This window comes from Dipteris shenzhenensis, chromosome 13, assembly GCF_047967505.1.
Source record: "Dipteris shenzhenensis isolate YYH24624 ecotype China chromosome 13, Dip_SZ_1.0, whole genome shotgun sequence".
Classification (NCBI taxonomy): domain Eukaryota; kingdom Viridiplantae; phylum Streptophyta; class Polypodiopsida; order Gleicheniales; family Dipteridaceae; genus Dipteris; species Dipteris shenzhenensis.
In genome coordinates this window covers 49,601,181-49,627,104 of record NC_141608.1, presented here as the reverse complement: position 1 = coordinate 49,627,104, position 25,924 = coordinate 49,601,181, and the positions used below count along the sequence as shown (strand labels likewise).

At 45.0% G+C, this 25,924-nt stretch overlaps 1 protein-coding gene across 2 annotated transcripts in view; it reads right to left on the bottom strand.

The window, feature by feature from the left end:
- LOC147895528 (E3 ubiquitin ligase BIG BROTHER-related-like) overlaps positions 1 to 25,924 on the bottom strand; it is an 83,606-nt gene that overhangs the window by 36,016 nt on the left and 21,666 nt on the right. For both annotated transcript variants that reach the window (XM_087383916.1, XM_087383917.1), the window contains exons 5-6: positions 25,318 to 25,350; positions 12,355 to 12,476 (exon numbers count right to left, since the gene is read on the bottom strand). In XM_087383916.1, the coding sequence (XP_087240042.1) occupies positions 12,355 to 12,476; positions 25,318 to 25,350 (155 nt within the window). The remainder of the gene's footprint in view (positions 1 to 12,354; positions 12,477 to 25,317; positions 25,351 to 25,924) is intronic.

Below are 25,924 nucleotides of genomic sequence, written 5' to 3'. Positions count from 1 at the left end.
GCGTTATTGTTAGCTCGTTGACACTTGCATAATTTCAGATCTAGTAAGCAGATCAGACAGACGACCTTTTTCAAGTATGCGTGAGGGTCTTACAAGTTCTTTAAGATGGCATATCTAGCTATTGCATTACATTTGAATAATGCAAGTATAGTGTCTTGCTAGAGCAATGATGCTTGGACATTGGTCTCACTAGCTTAGGGCAGAATTAAAGGCATGGTTTCAATGTAATCCGCATTTATTTTTTGGCAAGCTAGAAGGCTGTAACTGCATAAAAGATTCCTTTCATTGCAATGTTTCTCTTTTTCTGCCTCAGCTGATGTCTTGGGGCATTTTGATTGATGTGCTGCTGTAGCACTCTTCATGCCTTTGTTTGCTAAGCATAGTCAATGGAACCTCTCTCAACATGATTGTCTGTGCACTAATGTAATAGCAGCACTTGATAGGCATCCTAAGTAGTCTCTCTCACCTTCGAAAGATAGACATCCTAAGTAGTCTCACATGCCATCCCTTAGAAATGTTTATACTTAAAGATTGTAACCCAACTTGATGCTCTCCTTGTAATGCACCTCCGTTGGATCTCCTTCAGTCATATCTAGTCTTGGATATTCTCTTGCTTGAGCTACACATCTTAAATGTGTCAGACGTTCTTGGTTTTTTTAAGGATATTTCCTACTAAATCCAATAAAGATGTTTATGCCGTCGGAAGATATGATCTGGCATATTGGAAACAAACAAGGTGTAATAACTGATATTTTTAAGAGATTTAGAATGCTGTCAGCTAGTAGTGTGTGGGTATTGTAATGCACTTAACCTGAGATGTATTTTCAGTACAAACAAGTCTCATTATCCTCAGTAAAAAGGTTATTCCAATTTATGTTTGTGGTATAGTAGTATATTGTAATGGAATCTTTTGTTGATTTTCATTGGGAGCTTATTTTTCGCATTAGACAGTGTGCTGTCCTTTGATGTTGTTGCAGTCCCTAAGTATAGTTTACCCCAGCCAGGATTAGTATGGGGCTGTTGTAAGAATGGCATTAAACTATTGATGTAATCTCTTCTCAAATCTTTAGCTAGTCTCCAGAAAAAAATCTAATGATCTTCTGTGAATGTCCTGCAGATATCAACTTGAAACTTCCTAAAGGTTAGTGGTAATATGTTGCTAATTTTCAAACATCCCAATTGAAACTGTTGAATGTCTATATCTATAGTGAGCCACAAACATGTGGCATTAGCTCCTTCTCAAGGAGATCACTAAAAGTAGAGGACCCTAGATCAGTCTGCATAATGGTATCTTGGTTTCTCATACCTTCCATTTGTCTCTGCTGACAAAACATCAGCTAAGCCAACCTGGTTATGTGTTCTATGCTGAGGGTACATACTCCAGCTTAGCCCTTAACTCTAGTTCATAGTTTCTTTTAGCACATTACGAGCAAAGGATGATAGCTGGAGTATCTTTGCAGGCTGCCAACAATTACTTTTTCCTTTGAAAGATACCCATATCTACATCTTTTTTGGCATTCTTCTTAGGATATTCCCGACTACAATAACAAGCAGTCAGGATCTATGACCCCTGTAGTCCCTTATTATGAGGACTCATGTTCTAACATTGCCTTATATGTGGATGGAAAGCAGGTAACATGTCCTGATATTGTATACTTGGATGACTACCAAAAAGATCATCACTTTAGGAAATTTTTTGAGGCTTAACACAATTCAATGTGTATTTTTTCAAGGACAAATCTGCATATTAATGGAATGTCTATGGCTAAACCTCTCTGCACACTTGTACTTCCCTAAATCAGATGCAACACCACCACCTATATACAGGGTGTTTACTCTAAACTTGAAGCGCACACATGGATAGGTTAGTAAGCAAAGCCAAACTTATGCTCATCAGCATCCAAGCGTAGGCTGCCATCTGAGTTTCCAAAAATTTTGAAATCTCTTCGGTAAACTGTAACCAAACCTTAAGATCCTTTAAAATACTTGAGCAATAAAATCACTGCTATTATGACACTTTTGAGCAGTTTGCAACACACAAAACAGCTTCTCGAACAAATCACAATATGGCTCTACTCCCTAGAATAGCTTGTAGAAGGTCCTGGGCTCATCAGCATCCAAGCGTAGGCTGCCATACGAGTTTCCAAAAATTTTGAAATCTCTTCAGTAGACTGTAACCAAACCTTAAGATCCTTGAAGATACTTTAGCAATAAAATCACTGCTATTATGACACTTTTGAGCAGTTTGCAACACATAAAACAGCTTCTGGAACAAATCACAATATGGCTCTACACCCTGGAATAGCTTGTAGAGAGTCCTGGGCACCCTTAGACCAAATCGCAGCAGTGCTAGGCTCCTTGGAATCAATTCGCAGCAGGTCTGGGTGCTTCGCAGCATCTCTGGGCACCAGGTAGGGCTGGAAACCCTAATTGCAGCAAGTAGATGATCTTCCAGAAGGGCTGGGAACTGGATCGCTGCAGCTGCACTCTTTCCGGGCACTTGTACGAAGACATGATGCTGGAATGAATCGCAACTCAGCCTGGGAGGAGTAGAAGTGGATCGCAGCAATACAAAGAGGGGTCTGGGAGAAAGAGAATCCAAGACACCACAATAGGGCACAGAAATAAGAGCTGGGCCCCCCCGAAGGTCTTTATTGCAGCTGCACTCTTTCCAGGCACTTGTACGCATCAGAGAGTCGAAGATATGATGCTAGCATGAACAGCAACTCAGCCTGGGAGGAGTAGAAGTGAATTGCAGCAATAAAAAGAGGGGTTTGGGAGAGAGAGAGAATCCAAGACGCCACACTAGGGCCCAGAAATAAGGGCTGGACCCCCCCGAAGGTCTTAATTTAAATAGAATAATCTTTGTACAACTGGCTCATGATAGCGCGTAAGTCTAAGTACAATCTTGAATGAATCTGGGAGGCCAGGGGCCTTTCTTTTATAGACTAAAGCTAGGTCCTGCTTTCTAAAAGCTACTTTTACAAAAAGCCAAGCTTTTAGTCTTTTTTCTTCTAAATCTAGTGCTCTGAAGCTTTTAGACGCCTTTTAATCTTGTGGGCCCTCCTTTTAACGAGGTGCCCCCTTGTCTTTACTTTTTGAGCCTTGTGTGTTAGAATTATTATTATAATTCAGCAGTGACCAATGTAATGTAATAAGTAGGTTAGGGGCACTTTTCCCTCATTTAGAGGTTTTTCCCCCTAACCACAGTTAGTTCACTAACTATGGTTAGTGAAGGATAAGGTTTTGTCACTTAGACAAAACCCATCCCACTTCTTGTATTAGTCACTTCTTCTATGGCAAGCACTACGTTCAACTCTCTTGCTCTCACACTCTCTTTTCTAACATTTGGTATCAAAGCCCAGGTTCTGCTTTTTTGTTGCTTCCTAGCCCGCAAGCTCCCTGCTCCCTGCTTCCGTACTTGCTCTCTGCTCCTTGCACTAAGCTCCCGTCCACAACTTTCTGTCCATACAGTCCGTACGACTGTACAGATCCGTATTGCCTGCTCTGTACCAGCCTGCGCCGCCATTTCATAAAAGTTCCAGTGCAGCAGTCGTCCGTACACTTCGACATCTGTACTGATCCGTCGTACAACGCCGTACAGTTCTTGCCCCATCATTCCGTACAACTTCTGCGCCGTACTGTCATCCCGTACTTGCACACCGTCCGTACTGTCAGAGTACCTGCATCTTCGTACAGGCCGCTGTACAACAGCTGGCAGCTCGTTCGTACTTCAATGCAGTACTGTTCCGTATAGGTATATGGAGTCCATCCGTACAAGCTGTACCGATCGTACAACTGTACTTAGCCGTACTGATAGTTCCGTATTGTTAGTCCTTACAGCTTGGAGGCGTTAGTACCTTCAGCAGTTTTCCTCTGCAGGACATTTTGAAAGGCGCTTTTGTCACGCATTTCTGCATTTGAGCCATTGTTTGGCTATAAAATTTGGGGCTTTTGCAATCACACTGCAATTTTGCAGTGAAATTTGGGGCTTTTGCACGCAGAGTGCAATTTGTGCAACATTTGGGGCTTTCAGACCATTTGCCCTCTTTTGTATGCAATTTCCCACAAGAAATTGGGGCTTTTGCATTTGGGTTGCAATTTTGCGGGTAAAAGGGCATTTTGGAAGTCTGCAAACAGTTTTGGACTCAATACGAGTCAAATTGCAGACTTTTGCCACCTTTTGCAGATTCTATTTGCAGATTTTTGGGCATTGAGCAGAGCATTGTGGTGCATTTTGAGCCTTTGACAGGCTGTGACAGTATTTGTCACTGTGGGCATATTTTTCTTTGCAGATTTTACTTGTGCATCTTACATCCCAGGAAGGGATTTTATTTGTTCAGTTTGCTGTATTTCTGAGTTTATCTGGCAAAACTGGCACAGAACAACTCAAATGAGGTGTTCGGGGTTCTCACACAGGAGGATAAGTTGGATGGCACCAACTACTCCTTGTGGAGTTTCATGGTTCGCAATATCTTAGTTGGCACAAATCTTTGGGATTATGTCAATGGAGATGAAGAAAGACCAGATACAACGCCTATACCCGTCACTCCTACAGCTGGAGGCACGGGTAGAGGTACAAATACAGCACAGGTGATTGGAGCAGCCGCTCCAGGAGCTCCCACAGCAGAGCAGAAAAGATGGGACTCTAGAGATGCACAAGCTCTTTCAGTAATTTCTCTTTCTGTCAAGAGGTTCATTATACCTCATATTCGGTCATGCAAGACATCTATGGCAGCTTGGGTAATATTGGAGAGTATGTTTGCAGCAAGAAACGATGCCAGAGTTTCCTTTCTGAAGCGAGAACTTTCCCATACACATATGGAGGAGGGAGATTCCATGAATTCTCATCTCACGAAGCTTCAGGATCTGAGGGAACAATTGCTGAACATTGATGAAGTCATTCCGGATTCAGAGATGATCTCCACCATTCTGAACTCTCTTCCTGAGTCCTATCTCGGTTTCCACACCTCGCTGAATTTGTCATTGAGGGGGGGCAGCAATCCTCTCTCCTTTCACGAGTTGGTAGGACTTCTGTTGCAGGAAGAACAAACACGCAGAAATATGGCAACCCGGGCTGGCGAGCATGCTATGCTCTCCAAGTTCAAGCCCAAGGGTAAAGGGCAGCATAAGCCACATGCCAATCAGCCCACACATCAGCATAAAGCTGATTCTAGACAGCCTTCTTATAAGGCACAGGGTGATACAAACAAGCAGAAAAAGAAGGGCATATGCCATTATTGCAAGAAGCCAAGTCATTATATTGGAGAGTGCAAGAAGCGCATAGCCAAAGAAAAGAAAAGGGATTCCGGTATGGCTGTATCAGATGCATCAGGTCCACATTGCCATGATGGAGGAGATGTTGCAGCCAACTTGGTTTAAGAACATGTTAAGCAACTAAAAATAAGTCCAAGAACATTAGGATGACAAATTCAACTCCCTCCATAACTTAGGAGTAGAAGAATGCGGAGTTGTGGCATGCCAGGTGTGGGCACATGAGCTATGGCAGCTTAATGACACTTCAGAGGCATGATATGGTTGATGCATTACCTCCTTTGGAGTCGCCTCCTCCTCATGCATGTGAAGGTTGCATTCTTGGCAAAACGCATAGGCTTCCCTTCAAGAAGGATGGTGCAGTGAAAGCTACAAGAAAATTGCAGCTTATTCGCAGTGATGTCTGCGGTCCCATGAGGACACTTGCTTTTGGGGGTTATCTCTATTTTGTTACATTCATAGATGACTTTACAAACTATACTTGGGTCTATGGTCTCAAGGCAAAATCGGAAGTGTTCATGCATTTCAAACACTTTGTGGCTATATGAGATAGGACTCAAGGTGCAGACACTTCGCACAGATTGAGGGGTGGAGTACATGTCTCATGAATTTGAGACATTTCTGAAAGAAAAAGGCATTATGCATCAGCTTACAGTGAGGCTTACACCTCAACAGAATGGCAAAGCTGAACGGAAGAATCGCACCGCCATGGAAATGGATAGATGCATGCTCACAAGTAAGAAGTTGCCTCACAGGTTTTGGCTGGAAGGCCTCATGTGTGCAAACTATATTTTAAATCGGGCTCCTACAAAGACTTTGAAGACAATCACTCCCTATGAGGCATGGCATGGGAGAATGCCTTCAGTGAACCACTTCAGAGTTTTTGGTTGTGTTGCATATGCCGACGTGCCTGTGGAGTTCAGACACAAGTTGTCAGATAAGGCACTAAAATGCATTTTTGTGGGATATAGTTCACAAAGCAAAGGCTATCGTCTCTACAATCCTACTACACGCAAGATTTTTGTCAGTAGAGATGTCATATTCTCTGAAAATTCTGCACATACAAATGCTAAATTTCAGATTCCAGCCTCTTCAGATGATGTGTTTGAGGGGATGCTTCCTATAGCATTTGGTTCCCCCGCTGAAAATCAGAATTTACAGCAACCTCCGCCAGCTCCACAAGCAGCCCCCAGCTGAATTGGTACAACCTCAGGGTGTGGATGAAGTTGTCAGGCAAGAAATTCAAGAGATACACGCAGCCAAAACAGTCCCGCATTGGTTGCTTCAGACTCTCATGGAGAGTAGGCTTGAAGCTCCATTGCCTGGCAGAACTCGTAGTGCAGTAAGGCAGATGGAGGGAGCTCATTCAGTTGAATCAGCTTATACAGATACTCTTCTTGATGAGGAGGAGCCTGAGACATTTGAAGAAGCAAAAGATAATGTGCATTGGATGAATGCCATGCACGATGAGTTGCAGTCCATTCAGAATGACCACCATCAGGTCAATTATAGCCATGGCTGCAAATTTTGAATGGAATGTTCATCAGTTGGACATCAAAACAGCTTTCCTTAATGGAGACTTATTGAAAGAGGTTTATGTCAAACAACCTCCGGGCTTTGAAATTTCAAGAAATGCACTTCAGGTATGCAAACTGAATAAAGCTTTGTATGGGCTGAAACAAGCCCCACGTGCATGGTATGCCAAAATTGATGCCTTTCTGACCAACAAGGGGCTGCACAATAGTCCAGCTGAGAGCACCCTCTACATCAAGAAGGATGGGGGGGATATTTTGGTCATCATTCTTTATGTAGATGACATGCTGCTCACCGGATCAAATGAGGAAGTAATTGCAAATTTCAAGGCCCAATTGAAAGCTACTTTTGATATGTCAGACTTGGGCTTGTTACATTTCTTTTTGGGGATCCAATTTATTCAAGAGAAACGTGGCATTGTTATGTCTCAGTCCAAGTATGTTCAAAAGCTCTTGGACAGATTCAACATGCATGATTGCAAGCCTATGTCCACTCCCATGGAGCCGGGACTGAAGCTTACAATGCATGATGTGGGTGAATCAATTGATGTCACACTCTATAGTTAGGCTGTTGGATGCCTCATTTATCTCTGCAATACACGACCTGATATTCAGTTTTCAGTTTCTCAGGTGAGCAGGTATATGCACAGCCCAAAGATTATGCTTGGCAGGCTGTAAAACGCATCTTCCGTTACTTGCAAGGTACAAAGTCTTTTGGCTTGATGTTTCCCGGGGGGGTGACTTGCAGATGCATGCTTACAGTGACTCAGATTGGGCTGGAGACTATGATACTAGGCAGTCCACCAGTAGGAATTGTTTCTTTCTGGGACATGCTTGCATTTCTTGGTTGAGCAAGAAACAGTCTACAGTGGCTACCTCCTCATGTGAAGCTGAGTACAGGGCAGCTTTCACAGCGACAGTTGAATGTGCTTGGCTGCGTCGTTTATTTGCTGATCTTCATCTTTCATTGGAGGGTCCTTCTCCAATTCTCACTGATAGTCAGAGTGCTATAGCAGTGGCAAAGAATCATGTGTTTCATGCTCGCACGAAGCACATTGAGGTTCACTATCACTATGTCAGAGAGAAGTTGCATGTAGGAGAGATCAGTATGATCTATGTGTCAACACATGACAATGTTGCAGACATCTTCACCAAAGCACTTCCACGTGAAAAGTTTGAGGCATTTCGCAGTGCCCTGAACTTATCTCCTTTTAGTGATTGATCATTTCCTTGTACATGACATTGGCACTGCAAGGGGGTGTTAGAATTATTATTATAATTCAGCAGTGACCAATGTAACGTAATAAGTAGGTTAGGGGCACTTTTCCCTCAATTAGAGGTTTTTTCCCTAACCACAGTTAGTTCACTAACTACGGTTAGTGAAGGATAAGGTTTTGTCACTTAGACAAAACCCATCCCACTTCTTGTATTAGTCACTTCTTCTATTGCAAGCACTATGTTCAGCTCTCTTGCTCTCACACTCTCTTTTCTAACATTGTGGGACCTACTTTTTACACTTTTCTCCCCACTCTTGGGTCCTTTTTGCACTCTCTTAGGTCCTACACATGGCACAAACAAATTCCAACACTTTAACCCATTAAAGGTTAGCGAAATGCATGCATTCCTAGTTCTTGGACTAATCCTAGTCCCTTGTTCTTTTTTTCCAATGCAAAGCAAAAGTATAAGTAGTAAAACTTATTCTAGTGAACCAAAGTCAGTTTTCTTTGACCAAATCAATCTAATAAAAACTCTTCTTTATTTCTTGGGAGTAATACCAATTGGTGACATCACCTCGGCTTCTAATCAGTTGTCCTCAACTCAAAAGCTTCTTAATATAGCTGTAAAACTTGGGGATACCTCCTCTCTTAGCATCAATTGCCTAATAGCTCTAGTACTTGGCAATATACTTGCTTGTGGCATTCTCTGCTCCTTTTGGTCGACTGGCCTTTCAAGGCACTAGGCAGCCACACGCCCCTCTTTGCATCTAAAACACTTGCTTCCGCATGAAGATTCTTGCTTTTCTTTGACATTTCTTGCTCTTTAAGAGCACTGGGCAGCCATTTCTTTGACATTTCTTGCTCTTCCACCTCCGTCGCTCAGCCTCTCCACCTTAAGCCCCTCCTCACAGCTCAGCCTCTCTCTCTCTCTCTCTCTCTCTCTCTCTCTCTCTCTCTCTCTCTCGTCAGCCTCAGCCTCAGCCTCACCCATCACCTCAGCCTCGTCGCATGCCATCTCAACTTGAGCCCGTCACCTCAGCTCCAGTCTCATCGCCCGTCACCTCAGCCTCGTCACCGTCCATCGTCAACTCCACCAAGGCCACCAGCTCTGCACCAGTTAACCTAACCTAGGTTAACTCTAACCTAACCGAACCTCGACAAAGGTTAACCCAACCCAGGGTTAACCCCTAGTTGGGCTGAACCCCCAGCCCAGCTAGGGGGTTAGCTTAGGCAGCAGAAGATATGGCCAGCAAAGAATAACCGAGCCTCTCCTGGAAGTCCCCTCCCTCAACCCCAATCATTTCAGGCAACAGGTCCCAATACGCCACCGTTGCAGCTATGGCACCCTCTCCGTATGCACATACATACCTCCGAGGAGGTCTAGACCGACCCGTCATTGGGCACCTCAATACAATTCCCAATAAGGAGATCGTGGAATGATAAGAGTCCTGACTTGGTCAATGATGATCATGTTCAATACTGCTATAGAGAGCTGGTACTTGAGCATGTCATGCCCCACAACAACAAAACTGAATTTCATATATCTAGATGAAATCCTCTGGAATGAGATGGCTGAAAACATATAGCTCTGTCATAATGGAATAAAATCATATTCATGACTTCAACTGGGATACTTAGAACATACTACCCACAAGTGGGTCTTGTCCTCAAATCTCCAACGTACTTATTCTCCATGTATGAGAACTCTTCAAGCTATGCTTGAATCATATTAACTGGGAGCTTTGGAGCTGATTGAGAAACTAGTTTTTGCACTTGATAAAACCACGGATCATATAAGGTCCAACTGTGTATTTCTCAATATCCATAAAGGATATCCATACTGTGAAATAAAAGAAACTGGTTCCATAATATGCTTGGAATAGTATAATCCAGAACTGAGGTAATATAACTTAGAACTGAAATACTTGTTCAATAATGACCACATGGGATTCTGCCAAAAAGGATCTGATACTTGATCTTGAATCTGTCATGGATCTAACTCTCGACACTTCTCCCCTTTGGCATAGGCTGCTCAAACCCATAAACTGATCACTGAATACAATAACTTTGAAATTCTTTTGTCTTGGAACTGTGTATACTACAAAAGTTTGCTTTGACCAAACAAATTATCCATAACCTTGACCACATAGGTCGCAGAAAATTGGTTCCATAATAGAGACTGTACAACCCATATTTAATAACTTGGAATCCTCCAAGACTGAAATAATATAACTCGGGATAAATGGCTTGTTTATCAAGGAATACTTTGGAAACACTTATAGATGTATAAGAAATCTTGTGTTCTTGACTTTTGATTCCTGAAATCAAGGAAACAACACACTTATTTCCTTGTAATAAGATACAAGGGTTAGATCTTTTTAAATCAGAATGAGGCAAGCTTAATAAACATGAAATAATTACTTATTTTTAGATGTCCCATAACATCTCAAAAGCCACTTTGTCCAAGGACAAGCTTCAACTAAGAGGTGGTGGTGACTTGAAGCCTTTTTTCTTAAATTGTCTATCGCCTCACCAATATCTGTAGCAATCTAATCAAAGGAGTTGGTTTACAATCAAACTGAAAACTGGAGCGAAAATTTGCTGAGAATACTTTGCGCTACAAACGCTCTCCCAAAGCTTGAACAGGTCAAATCTCCCACAAAGGGTTTCGCCACACCCAGGGCTTTCTTTGGGTGAATTCGACGAGCATATCAATGCTTGAAACTATGGACCCAATCTTGGGATTTATGCTAGACATATGTGATTGATCTTTGAGCGCTTGATCTTTGAACACTTGCTCTCTGAGCACTTGAAGTACCTGCTGAAACTCTCTCTTGCAACAGGTTTATAGAAGTTACTTGCACTTGGGATCGTCATCAACATAGAAGTTGATGAAGCCACGCTCTGATACCACTATAACCAAACCTTAAGATACTTGAAAATACTTGAGCAATAAAATCACTGCTATTATGACACTTGGCCCTACTCCCTAGAATAGCTTGTAGAGGATCCTGGGCACCCTTAGACCAAATCGCAGCAGTGCTAGGCTCCTTGGAATCAATTCGCAGCAGGTCTGGGTGCTTCGCAGCATCTCTCGGCACCAGGTAGGGCTGGAAACCCTAATCGCAGCAAGTAGATGATCTTCCAAAAGGGCTAGGAACTGGATCGCTGCAGCTGCACTCTTTCCGGGCACTTGTACGCATCAGAGAGTTGAAGATATGCTGCTGGAATGAATCGCAACTCAGCCTGGGAGGAGGAGAAGTGAATCGCAGCAATAGAAAGACGGGTCTAGGAGAGCAAAGAATACAAGACACCACACTAGGGCCCGAAGGTCTTTATTGCAATAGAATAATCTTTGTACAATTGACTCATGAAAGAGCATAAGTCTGAGTAAATCTTGAATGAATCTAGGAGGCGAGAGGCCTTTCTTTTATAGACTACGCCTACCAAAAAACTAGGGCCTGCTTTCTAAAAGCCAAGCTTTTAGTCTTTTTCCTTCTAAATCTGATGCTCTGAAGCGTTTAGGTGCCTTTTAATCTTGTGGGCCCTCCTTTTAACAAGGCGCCCCCTTGTCTTTACTTTTTGAGCCTTGTGGGACCTGCTTTTTACACTTTTCTCCCCACTCTTGGGTCCTTTTTGCACTCTCTTAGGTCCTACACATGGCACAAACAAATTCCAGCACTTTAACCCATTAAAGGTAAGCGAAATGAATGCATTCCTAGTTCTTGGACTAATCCTAGTCCCTTGTGGGCGTCCCCACAGTTCTTTTTTACCAATGCAAAGCAAAAGTAAAAGTAGTAAAACTTATTCTAGTGAACCAAAGTCAGTTTTCTTTGACCATAGTCAATCTAATAAAGACTCTTCTTTATTACTTGCTAAGCTAGAAAATCTTGTCTTCTGTGTCTGTGTGTGTCCACCAGACGGGGGGGGTGGGCTACCTAGGACTAGATGACAACGAAAAATAGTACAGCTTAAAAACTCATAAGAAAACGGCTTTGAAGCTCCCCACTTCAGATTTTAATTCTATGTCTAAGCATCCTAGACATACCCAAGCAAAAGTTCCAAAGACACATGCTAGCTAGTCGCTTGTTATCGTTGAGCTATACATACTCAATGAAAAGAAATTGGCCTAGTCTAGAAGGTAAGTTAATGCACTACGTAGAAGAGTAAGAACTACTCTATTTAGAAAGGCGAGAAAATATTTAAGATGCATATACATAGCATAACATTATAGAGTGCCACAAAATGTCATGATGGATTTTGAAAAGCTGATATTTGAGACCTCCAGAGAACTAGCATTTTATGCAAAACCAAGATAAGAATGCACTTACCGCTCATCTTTGTTGTTTCTGTGACAGCATTTCTTAAACTTATTAACTGGAAGCATGGCAATCTCCTCGGGAGTTAGACCCTTGTATTGAGAACCCATTGCTTCACTCAAGGCGAGTAGATCCTGTTAAATCAAAAGAGGGGTCCCATAGTTGTGCTATAATAGTATTAGAAATCAAAACTTGAAACAAAATGTCAACATTCATTTCTAACTTCATACACAATCCACAGGATGAGTCTCTCTCTCTCTCTCTCTCTCTCTCTCAGCCCCTAGCCCCTCAGCCCCCTAGCCCTGCCATCAGCCCCCTCCCTGCCCACACCTGCCTTGCAGCACCTCCATCTGCCCTGCAGCACCCTCCTGCTGCCCCGCGGCACCCTCTTGCTGCCCTACAGCACCTCCTGCTGCCCCGTGACCCCATAACCCCTCTGCCATGCTGTCACAGCTGCCACGGGCTGTGCACCAGGCTGCACAGCAACTTTTGGCATCCTATAAGCTTGGCCTGGCCAATCCCCGGGCCTGCCTAGGACCCTGAATAGAGAGCGCCAGAGCCACTTTGGGCCCCAAACACACACCCCCCCCCTGCTGCCAACTTCAAGAACGTACCTGCCTGGGCTCAAAGACCTGCAAACACAAGAAAAAGTCAAGAACAACTACGGCAAACATTTGGACCTGCAAATCGATCAAGAACTTCAAGATTCTCAAGGTTGCAATCAAGAAAGGAATGTAAGCCACAATATTGCTGCAATCTTCCACAAACTAGCAATGATTTTCAATAATATTCTGCACAATGCCTACATGGGGATGTGTAGAAGATATTTGGGGAAAACAAGCTCTGGAAACAGCTATGGCAGCCCTCTCATATGGGACAGCTCATAAGGGTACCACAGAGGTGCTCACCTGCCTCAAAATTATTCAGGAAAGAGTAGACAAGGGAGAGAAAGAAGATGGGGAATTATGACAGTGTCAGGCCAATGGGATGCGTGCACAAAATGGACTGAAAATGGCAATGGCACAATTTGGTCCAATCCCTGGAGGTTTCTCGGAGACCTACACTAATAGACATGATCTTTTACATCGAGACACATGAGAGCCCAGAGTGAGGGCTGCCCACAGTGATGGGAGATACTTGGGAGTCAGCCCATAGGAGGGAGATGAGGAGAGACAGTGGAATATGGGGCTCAAGAGGTGTAGTTCTTTTCAAATCACACATCAGGCCATTCATATCCGTAGTTCGGAGAGAGGAGCATACACGACATGTGTGGAAACGAGTCCGATTACTGGAGGCAGTCTTCATTTCAATGTGCTACTTTCCCCCAGATATATCATCCTATGCCATGAGGTCACCACAGAGGGACACAGCCCATATGAGACGATATATGATGACATCACGAAGTTCTCTAGGCAGGGAGATGTCCTCCTTCTCAATGACCTCAATGCACAGCTAGGAGATAGACAGGTGGGCCTACTGCACTTTTAGGACTACCAAAACTAGATCTAGCTGAGCTCGGGATAGTGAGACACTCAGCAAATGTACCACACATGACAGGGTATGGGCGTCATCTACTTGAGCTCGGAGCTGTCCACAACTTGATTATATATAACGGTCTCCAGAGATGGCCATCATCTGGCAGGCTCACTTGCTTCCCACATGGTGGAGGGGCCAATACAGTGGACTACTTGATGGGTCCCTTGGCCTTTGTACCACAAGTACACAATTTCATTGTGCCTCCCCCCTGCTCGGAGCTGATCACTCATACCTGGCTTTTAGCATCTCGGCTACCATGCCAACCACAAGGAGAGTCCCCCCCCAGCACCCACACGGGTCCAGGTTCATTTTGACCATGCTCTTGATCCAATCTACGAGAGCAATTTAGCCCGTGAGCTCTCGGATCTACTTGGAGATGATGCAAACCTTACCCATGCTTCAGATATCCTTATCTCAGTGGTACAAGACATTAAGGCTAGATCCTTCTCCACCACCCGATCTGCAACACATGCCCCACCTGGGACAATACCTCAAAATCCTTGGTATGATGACTAGTTCAGAGAGCAAGCATTGGGTCACCTTACAACACATGAGGCACACCTGATTTCACAACAGACACGTTGTACAAGACGGGCCTTCCTCTCACACAAGATGGAGGAGGTGATCCTCTTTCCAAGGAGGAGACCCTACCATTGGATGGGGCCTGCTAACAGCGGTCTGAGGGGAAGCCACCTATTCCCATCACAGACCCAAGGGTTTGGCACTCCTATGCAAGTACACTCTATGATGTCCCAATGTAGACACCACCTGACATGTCTTCCCTGCCCAGGCCCACCACATGTCGCTTGTCCTCTCGCATAGGATGGAGGAGGTGATTCTCTTTCCGAGGAGGAGACCCTACCATTGGATGGGGCCTGCTGACAGCTCCTGAGGGGAAGCCACCTATTCCCATCACAGTGTTAGAAATGACCCAACAGAGGGTACACAAAGCGGAAGACTGATAGTAATGCCCAAGAGCTCACACAGTGTGGGTGTGGGGTGTGGAATCACAAACTTCTTTACTTAATGTGCGTCACATAGATGTGCAGACTCATCAATAGACAATGAACCAGCCAGATAGAGAAACCACCAAAATATATATTTCCGTCCAAAACTATGGACACAATACAAGAGAGATGGATCCAGAGTCCCACCAATGGTGTGGTGCTCTGATCTTACCACAAGGTCCTTCTCCTATCAGCTGGCTATCTCTAGACTCGAGCCCGCATGCTCCACCTCGAGCTTCTATAGACTTTCCGTCCAATGTGTTCTTCTCCACCTTACTGCCTGTGAATCAGCCTAGGTGGGCAGCCCCTGCCAAGCTTTGTCTGCAGCACACAGGTCCCTGTTCCACTGCTCCAACCTGCTTGTGAATGGCTGCTCCAGAAGGTATGATGATCACAACACCTTGCTGCCCTAGAAGACAGCCAAGGTCCCAGCCCTTAGGGAACTCAGTCTGCAGCACTCCTTCAACTCTCCTTTACCTCCAAGATGAGGCCAAAGGGAATGCCTTCAGGCTGCTCCTGTCTGCTCCACTTTCTGCTGGATGTTGGATATGAAATGAGGCCTGAGGCCTCTCCTTTTATATGGCTCAAGGCCCCCTTGAACCAACCGACCAGCCAGCCCTAAATGGGCCGACTGGCTGGTCTGTAGCAGCCCTAACCAACCGACCAGTTGGTTGGCTGGTTGGCTTCCTATCCAGCCCTATTTAGGGCCCTTTGCTGGCCCTTTGTTCCATGCAGGGTCCAGCCCCTTTGCTGCTGCTGTCCTGCCACCTGCCAGCCCCGCTTGCAGGCCATAGACCTGCCCATATACTTTGCCAAGGACCCTGTCATGCAAGCGCCTCTGCCAGGCCCTTCTCCAGCGCTGTACAGTTCCGTACACCCTGCTGATGTCAATGCCTCCTTTCATAGGGTCCTGCTGCAGTCCACTGAATGCCTCATGCCAGGCCTGATCCAAGACACACTGTCCCCGCCATCTTCCTGCACAAGAGCTGCTCCTGATGCAGCCTTTTATCCTTGGGACACCCCACCAACCATGAATGCTCCAGATCTGTCCCAGATCCGCACATCCAGGTAATCTCTCTTTGGGCACATCCTGCCCTAGGTCTCCCTCCCCCACGCTCTCCACATTTGGGGGCTTACAGATGGGGAGGTGACCTTTCCAACACATAGACCCAAGGGTTTGGCACTCCTATGTGAGTACACTAAATGATGTCCCAATGTAGATGCCGCCTGACATGTCTTCCATGCCCTTGGGCCCACCACATGTCGCTTGTTCACTACACAGAATGTACGAGGCGCACTCTGTCAGCTTCATAACTCTGAGAGCTCAGGATCATGAGAGGCTACGAACTGAGCATTTCACACATAGTTGAGATGTTCAACAATAGTGTATGCCACAACTTTCCATCTACTTGGAGTACTACCACCATTGTGCCCATACATAAAGCAAGAGACCCCCTGGACACTGGGAATTACCGCACTCTAATGACTATCCACACTCTGGCTAGGATCTATGGGTCAGTACTAAAGAGGGAGATCAGCAGTCATAGAAAGGCAGACGGACAACGGGCTCTAGGACATGTAGGTTTCCGACAACAGCACTCCACCCTTGACCACGTCTTCACTTTCAAGGCCATCATTGAGGAGGCGAGATCGAGGCGCCAGAAAGTATACGCTTGCTTTGTAGACTTCCGAAAGGCTTTTGATACTGTCCCACGCTCTCGTATGATCAAGAGGCTTCAAGAGATGCTGATTCCAAAGGTTTTGATTTAAGGGGTGATGAGCCTATACGAGTCCGTGAGAGGGAGAGTTCAAGCTCCGGGGGGTCTATCAGACTAGGTTGAGAGCACCATCGGAGTCAAGCAGGGATGCCCTCTCCACAGACCTCTTCGGGCTCTATATTGACGAGATCACATCATTTATTGACTGCCTCCTAGAGGCAAGGGATCACTACTGGCCAACTTGATGATACAGATATTGTTATATGTGGATGACACATCAGAGGGGCTATAGAGGCATATGGGGGCACTAGAGGTGTTTTGCAGGGAGGGAGACTTGACAGTCAACTTGGGAAGACCAAGGCCAAGATCTCCAACACCTCACGTGCGGTACTACACCGACACAACTTCACTTATCGAGGTGAGCTAGTAGAGATAGTGCAGTCCTACACATACCTGGGAGTAATCTTCACAGTGTCAATTTACAGGAGGGTAGATGCGGCCAGAGCACGACTCACACGTGGACAGGGAGCCTTGCCCAGACTAGAGAGGTAGTGCTGTTAGGTGCACTTTTAGGGCCCGCCGACTAAGGGATGGCTTTTCGACACCCTAGTGAGGCCAACTGCCATGTACGCAAAACCAATTGCCAGCACCGTCCGGCCTTTTGGAGGAGGCTATGAGAGTCTTCCGAATGTAGACTCCTAGATTGTTGTAGGGGACTTCAACAAACCGGAGTATGGGGAAGACAAGCACGGCGGCGCCTCCTTCTCTAAGATGTTAGCAGCAGAGCGGAGCACCTGGGAGCAGTTCATTTTCATGATTAGTGGTAGAGACCCGTGGCAAGAGCCAGATTTCAGCAGGATATCTGGCAGCCTCCTCTTCTCTTTCGGACAGAAGAAACATGATGGACTGCTTCAGAGGCTAGACCGCTTCTACGTTGGGGACTGGGCACTGCACATAGGCGGCTCTACTGAGATTCTGGCAGGTACCACGATGTCAAACCACTCTCCACTAGTACTTCACTAAGAGCAGCCCCGCCGAGGTCTTCCCCAAAAGGGGGTCCACATTCTAGAGGACTTCCTACAGGACGAGGAGATTCAGCAGGTCATGGCAGGGATTTTGGAGCAGTCAGAGATGGCACCATGCGAGGGCTGGGCTTCGTGGGTAGCCAATGCGATCCAGAGGAGCAGTGAGGAGTTGCAATCTCATGCCCTTAGGCGGAGGAGGACTCTTCAGGAGCGCGAGAGGGCATTGAGGAGAGACCTCGACTCCATAGAGCGGCTCAGGGAGCAGGACCCAGGTTCTTAGTGGCTTGGTGACACATTCAAGAGCACTCGCCTTGAGCTTCAGGACACGGAGATTCGGGGGGCTGAGTTCTCCTATCACTCTTCTCGGGCCCAGTGGGTACAGCAGGGGGACAGGATGACGAAACAAATTTTTCAGACCACTGGGCCCTGATCGGCAGGCACGCAGCTACAGTGTCTCCGAGATCCACATGGCATTATGCACACTTACCCGCATGAGATTTTAGACCTGACCACTGGAATTACAGCCAGCTCTTTAAGACAGAGAGGATGACTCCAACTGGTATTGTGGCCCGGGAGGTAGTTTAGGATCACGTTCCGACAGTAGTCTCGCAAGATTTGTGCAGCAGTTTGGAGGAGCCTTTAACAGATGAGGAGCTTTGGGAAGCCCTCAAGGCTCTCCCAACCCACAAGTGTCCTGGCAAGGATGGCTTGACTCCGGCCTTCATTCCAGAACTTCTGGGAGATTATCTCCACCCCTTTCCGACTAGCTTGCCAGAAGAATTTTCACACGGGCTCCCTCCATCAGTGCCTGAGCAGGTCCCTGAGCAGGGGATGGATTTGTTTGATCCCAAAAGGGGGAGATAGGTCAAATATCCATCAGTGGAGACCAATCACTTTGCTTGATACTGCACACAAGATCCTCGCCAAGGTCTTAAGTTTGTGGTTACGGCTCCATCTTACTGATATCATTCACGACACACAAACCGGGTTCGTCTAAGAGCGCAGCATCCTAGACAACATCTTCACGTTCTGGGAGGTAGTGGATTGGTCCAGGGAGGAGTCACAGCCGCTAGCCGTCGTCCTCTTGAATTTTGAGAAGGCCTGCAACAGGGTGGGTACTATGCGAAGGGTTTACGAGGATTCAACTTCCTCTCAGCTATTTCAACCAAACCATTTGCCCTCCTTAATCAACCTCTTTTTTCTTCATCAGTCATGGAAGCGAATGGCACCCATCCAGGACGTGATTGGTTGTTCACATTCCTTACAAGACCTTTTCCCTTCTCCTTCTTATTCTTGAACCGATTTGGTTTCCTAAAGGTTGGTCTGTTGTTGGTCTTAGTGTAGACCCACCATCCTTGTTTAAGGGTTTACGAGGATTCAACTTCCTCTCAACTATTTCAGCCAATTTAGTAAGGTCTCTAAGTGTGGTCAAACCGGTTTCAAATCGATATTACAAATTGCATGACTGTGTCACCGATGGCAATGAAAATCTATCGTAGCCACTACTACCAACCTCGTATCTCACTTTTGGGCTTACGGCTACAAAATATTTCTTTTTTCTATCTTCCTCACTCTTTTTGGGTAACGTTTCCAAAACCTAGCTGTAATTCAGCATTACTCTCATTGTCGAATTGCTTAAACCTTTCCCAACGGAAGGCCAAGTTCTCTTCATGCCTCGATGTCATGAAAGTGGCTTTCAGCTGCTCCACAAACTTAGCCCATTCAAGGATAGGCTCTCTTTCCGTTTGTAATAAAGGTCACCACATTAAAGCAAGCTTTTGTAGATGCACAGCAAGCTTCTCTTAATCGGTCTTGTCTTCACGGGCAAAGTACAGCTCAAAATGGCGAATCCAATTAAGGATTTTATCAGCCTCCCTTGCTCCATCATATTTAGGGAATTCAATTCTCTCTCGTGGTTGGAACTTGACTCTCTTCGAAGGAGTACTCTAATCTTCATCCCCAAAGCATAGAACTCTCTTAGTCCCTAATTTTGCTAAGCTTAGACTCCTCAATCATATTGCTAAGCTGAGAAACCAGCTTATCAACGGGAGGCTCCTCTCTTCCTCTTGCATTTGGATCAAAATCCATGTGTACGGGATTTTGAGCTAAAGGTGTAAACTCATCGCCTTGCTCTTGGGTGACTCATTTCTCGTCTCACTTCCAAAGGAGAACTCTCCATCAAGAGATTCTTGTAGGAAAGACTATTCGTGGGTTTTCATAATCAAGACGTGTAAAGTCTCACCTAATCTATCCTCTTTAGAGGGAGATAGTGGTGTTCTTTCCCTCTCTCCTTCCAGACCCCGGTAATGGAGGAAACGGGACAAGTTCATTACTATACCTCCCTTCCCCTTCCATTCTTTTCTTTTACTAATAAAAAAGAGGAAAATGACTTGTAATTTCAAAACAGAGGTTTATTTAGTTACAGAGCCGGCCGTCCTTATCCGATTCATCCTCCGTTTGTGTTGGAAAAACAACCTGAAATGTACTCTTCTTCCTTCTCTTTTGAGTTCTTCTTCCTTGTCTTTGCAGTAAACTGGTACACTCAATTTGGGCTGTTTATTTTGAGTGAATTGGAGGCATCGACACCTTTAGAGGGGGTACTTTGTGGATAGATCACCCCCTTAAATATACCTTTGTAAGACTAGAATAAGTCCAATCATTCAAACTAGATCACCCCCTTAAACCTCGTTCCAATAGGGAGAACGTGGGAGGGAAGTCACCCACACTAAGACACCCTGTTCCCGGTCAAAAGACCAAAAATTTCTTAGACAGCCCTTCCCTGAGAACCTCCGGATTTCAAGGTTGGAAACTTTTATTGCTCAATTTCAGACTTTCAGACTTTCAGATTTCAGCTTTTTGGTTATGGGGAGAGAAGACTTCCTTATGTGCTGTCGCAGCCGTGCGTCACCTCTCCTGTTCTGTTTGCCCCACGGGCAGTCCGGGCACCTTTCTGTTGGCGCCATTTTTGCAGGTCCCTGCGCCATCTGTGCACTGTGAGAACAAGGGAGAGTAGAGAGCAAGAGTGAGAGTTGAATAACTGAATAGAAGAACTGAAGTACAAGTGAGAGTTAGAGGTTTTGTCTAAGTGACAAAACCCTTATCCTAACCACTAACCGTAGTTAGGGATTGAACTATGTTTAGGGGAAAAAACCTCAATAAGGAAAAAGCGCCCTTAACCTACTTATTACAATACATTGGCCACTGCCTAGAATATAATAATAATTCTAACACCCCCCTGCAATGCCAATGTGGTGTACGAGGTAGTGATCAATCACCAAAAGGAGATAAGTTTAGGGCACTGCGAAATGCCTCAAACTTCTCATGTGGAAGTGCTTTGGTGAAGATATCTACAACATTGTCATGTGTTGACACATAGATCATATTCTGTAGATTGCTTCTTGCTCATCCAAGGAATGCAAGCTTTGCCCAAAAAGAAACAATTACCACTGGTAGACTGCTTGGTATCATAGTCTCCAGCCCAATCTGAATTGTTGTAAGCATGCATCTGCAAGTCACCCCCCCTAGGAAACATAAAGCCATAAGACTTTGTGCCTTGCAAATAACGGAAGATGTGTTTTACAGCCTGCCAATGTGTAGTCTTTAGGCTGTGCATATACCTGCTCACCTGAGATACTGCATACTGAATATCGGGCCTTGTATTGCACAAATAGATGAGGCATCCAATAGCCTCGTTGTAAAGTGTGGCATCCACTGATTTACCTGCATCATACATAGTAAGCTTCAGCCTTGGCTCCATGGGAGTAGCTATAGGCTTACAATCATGCATGTTGACCTATCCAAGAGCTTTTGCACATACTTGGATTGAGACATAACTATCCACTAAAAAATCTGAAATGCAAGACAAAAAGGCCTAGTGCTCTTCCACAAAGTTGGTTGTAACATCTCCTCCATCATGTGCATTAGGAGCTGATGCATTTGAAACAACCATAACTGTTTAGCCTTATAAGAGGGCTGTCCTGAATCAGCTTTATGTTGATGTGCAGGCTGATTGGCATGTTGCTTTTGCTGCCCTTTTCCTTTGGGCTTGAACTTAGAAAGCATGGCATGCCGCGAGCCCGTGTTGCCATATTTCTTCTTGTCTACTCTTCCTGCAACAAAAGTCCTACCAACTCGTGAAAAGAGAGAGGATTGCTGCTCCCCCTCAATGACAAATTTAGCGAGGTGTGGAAACCAAGATAAGACTCAGGAAGAGAATTCAGAGTGGTGGTAATCATCTCTGAATCCGGAAAAACTTATCTATATTCAGCAACTATTCCCTCAAGTCCTGAAGTTATGTGAGGTGAGCATTCATGGAATCTCCCTCGTCCATATGTGTATGTGATAGCTTTCTCTTCAAGAAGGAAACTCTGGCATCATTTCTTGCTACAAACATGCTATCTAAAATCTCCCAAGCTGCCTTCGAGGTCTTGCATGACCGAATGTGAGGAATAATGAGCCTCTTGAAAAGAGAAATAACAGAAAGAGCTTGTGCATCCCTAGAATCCCATCTTTTCTGCTCTGCTGTGGGAGCCACTAGAGTAGCAACTCCTCCAATTACTTGTACTACATTTTGACCTCTACCTCTGCCTCCAGCTGTAGGAATGACAGGTGTAGCCACAGATTCTCGCCTTGCCTCATCTCCATTGACATAATTCCAGAGATGTCTACCAACCAAGATGTTGCGAACCATAAAACTCCACAAGGAGTAGTTGGTGCCATTCAACTTATCCTCCTATGTGAGGACTCCAAACAGCTCATTGGGTTTGTTCTGAGCCATTTCTGCCAGAAACTCAAAAAAACGCAGCAAACTAGACAAGTAAAATCCCTTCCGGGGATGTAAAATGCACAACCAGAGTCTACCAAAAAATCTGCCCACAGTGACAATTACTGTCACAGCCTATCAAAGGCTTGAAACTCACACTGAGTCCAAAACTGCTTGCAAATCTCCCAAATGGTCTTTCAACTGCCAAATTGCATCCGAATGCCAAAAGCCCAATTTCTTCAAGGAAATTGCATCCAAAAGAGCGCAGACAGGTGTATGGACAGCGTACGGAATGCTTGCAGCAGATGTACGAAATCCGTACGTGTGTACGGACGGCGTGCAACAGCACTGGTATGGAATGCATGTACGGTAAGTGGTACGGATCCGTACGTGTGTACGGACGGCGGTGTTATGCTCTAGCCGAGATAGCATGACCTCGGAAAGATCGGTGGGCATTTTCTCTTAGATGACCGACTTCTGTAATATTTCATGTGCGTAAATTAAATGGTCAAGGGAAGTAACTGCCAAGGTCCTAGGTGAGGGTGTATTGGCATCGACTAGGTGGTTCTGAGTGCTCAGGCCTAGGTGCACCTAAATGTGTAAGAATGCCAAGGGGCAAATGTTTTAATTGTGCCCCAAGAGAGGGGTAAATGGTGTACCAAGTTAAAGGTCTAAAATGATGACATGTGGCATGAGGGAACCATCTAGGGAATTGTGGGCTTGTGGATAGGCATGAAGGAAATAAATTACGTATCTTGTGTGCATGCAATCTACAAGAGAGGCTGGGAGAATATTCGGGATGCCATCACTTGTAATTGTACCCGGGAATCAACGCAAAGAAATCAGAGATTAGAATTTGAGCGTTTCATTTGGTATCAGAGCGTTCAGGTTGGACGAGGGGATTGCGTACAAGAGAGCAGCGCCGAAGATGCGTGGAAGGTTGCACATCTGGGATGTGGTCACGTAAATAGCCCGTGAGCTGAGGCTGATTCCGAAACAGAGAGCAGGCTGGAGAAGACCAGGCTGATTCCGAAAGAGAGGGACTACGTCTGAGAGAGAAGCGAATAGCTTGGGTGAGTGCAAGAAAGAAGGGCGGCGACGGAAATCAGCGGGGTAGGCTGACGATGGGCGGCGATGGGCATTGACGGGCTCTTGGCGACGACAGCCTCTTGGCTGTTTTAGGTGGCTCTGTTCGTGCAGGCTTGCGTTTGGAGAGCCACTGCTTGGTGTTGATGGCATAATCGTGGCGTTGATGAAGCTCGAAGGCGTTAGCGCTAGTGGAGGCTATGGAGCTCGTTGTTCGCTTGCTTTAGGCTGGGTGAAGCTATCGGTTTGAGGTCTGGTTGCAGGGATGTGAGCGCAGAGAGCTGCTTCTGTTGATGGAGCGGCTGAGCCGTTTGCTAATAAGCGCAGATTTTCCAGGGCTAGTGCAGGTCTGCCAGGATTATTTCTGCCTTACTTGGAAGATGAAACAATTGGTACTGATATTTGCCGTTAATCCTTGATTGGGTGGCCTGGGATAGGCTGCATGTGCTGCTTATTTTGGGTTGTATGCATCGTGAGACATGCATGCAGTTGTGACTGCTGTTAAGCTTCAGTTTGTGGCCTTGCATGTCAAGTAATTTGATGCAGTGCCTAAAATAGCAACATGCAAATTGAGCAGTGGATTGCAAGAGAGTTTGTAGCTGCATGCAGTGTGCATGTGGCTGCATGCCGTGTGAATATGGTGCAAGCATGCAAGAGTCCTAGTTAGTTGCATGCATTGGGCATGAGGTTGCATGCAAGCATGCAGGAATTCCAGTTTGCATGCATTGTGCATGTGTGAATTCTAGGTTGCATCCAGTACGCAGGAGGTAGCATGCAATGTCAGTAAGTTACTGCCTCGAAAACTGCATGCAGAACAGTACTTTTCATGGAGTGTAATCCATGGACCACAAATAGAACACCTTATTGGGTATTTGCAGACTAGATAGCCTGCTCTTGCATACAGTTATAACTGAATTGAATTTTTTGATCTTGCATTGGTGAAATAATAATGAAAAGTGTAAGGAATTATCGTTGCTAATGCATGGCAACAATGAACAAAGTGCAAGCCTCTCCTCGTAATTGCAGAGCCGAGCAAGAAACTAAGAGCTTTTACAGTTGCTAGTTCTGAAGTTATCTTTCTTGAATATGGTGGCACAAGGCTATCAGAAGCATGTTGAGATTTAAGTTCTTAATCATGCACATTTGCACCTTTCCTCGTGATTGGAAGAACCATGAAGGCTAGAGTCCTTGAAGACTGGCCTTATTGTTGACATCATCTAGAAGAGCCTTGTGAATAGCTATGAATTGCTCATCTAAGGTTGCTCTGTCATACGAGTTATATGACAAACAATTTACTTCTAATCTTTGCTCTAACTATGTGGTTTTTCTATAGTAAGCATGCATGGACAGGAAAGACTTCATCTGGAAGATGAAGAGCTCTCTTGTAATAGTCTGGAAAAGGATACCAAGATCTGTTCAGATATTGCACTCTTCAAGAGTTAAGTCTAGAGAATTTATAGCCCGGGGCAAATTCCAGTTTTCTAAGAAAGACCTTGTGAATATATTTTGGTCTACCAGTGTGAGAATTGAGGGGATAGGGCACACAGATTGGGCCCTACATAAAGCATCATGAGTACAATTATGTAAGCTACCAATAATGTATTAGAAGCATTATGAAACTCTTTATAGACTACAATATACGCTCGTGCATTTTAAAGACACATGCACCCTATTTTCACTATTCCATATGGGAATAAGAATAGCCCTTATAATGCAGAAACAGACCATCATCTCACTTCATTGCATTACCTTCACTTTTAAGAAATCCAACTAGGTTCTGTCACGATAATAAGACATAAGACTGTAAAATAATGGAGTAAAAGAGATAATGCCATACATACCTCATATGACATAGAGTCTGGGTCAACCTCATCCTGTGAATATATCAACATTTTATCAAATGAGAAAGAGAAATTACAATGGATTTCAATGCATTTATATGTTAAGCATACTAATATATGCAATCGCACATATCCATAACTACTGTTAGAAATTACCCAACAGAAGGTTCTTACAGCGGAAGACTGATAGTATTGCCCAGGAGCTCACACAATGTGGTGTGGGGTGTGGAATCACAAACTTCTTAACTTAATGTGCATAGATGTGCAAGCCAGTAAATAGACAATGCTCAGAGACAAATATAGAAGCAACACTTTATATTTCCGTCCGTCCACAAAGTAGGATAGGATACAATACCAACAGGTTCTCCTACTAGATGTCAAGCACTTCTAGATCTCTGAGCCCGTGTGCTCCACCTCGAGCAAATGTAGACTCTGTCTAAAGTTCTTCTCAACCTTGCTGCCCTGAGTGTCAACCTAGGTAGGCAGCCCTCCAAGCTCAGTCTCCAGCCTTCTCCGGTATAGGCTCCAAGAGTAGGTCTCCTGCTGCTCCTGACTGCTTGGCTTTTGCTGCTCCTGAAGATATGATATGAGGCCCAAAGCCTCTCCT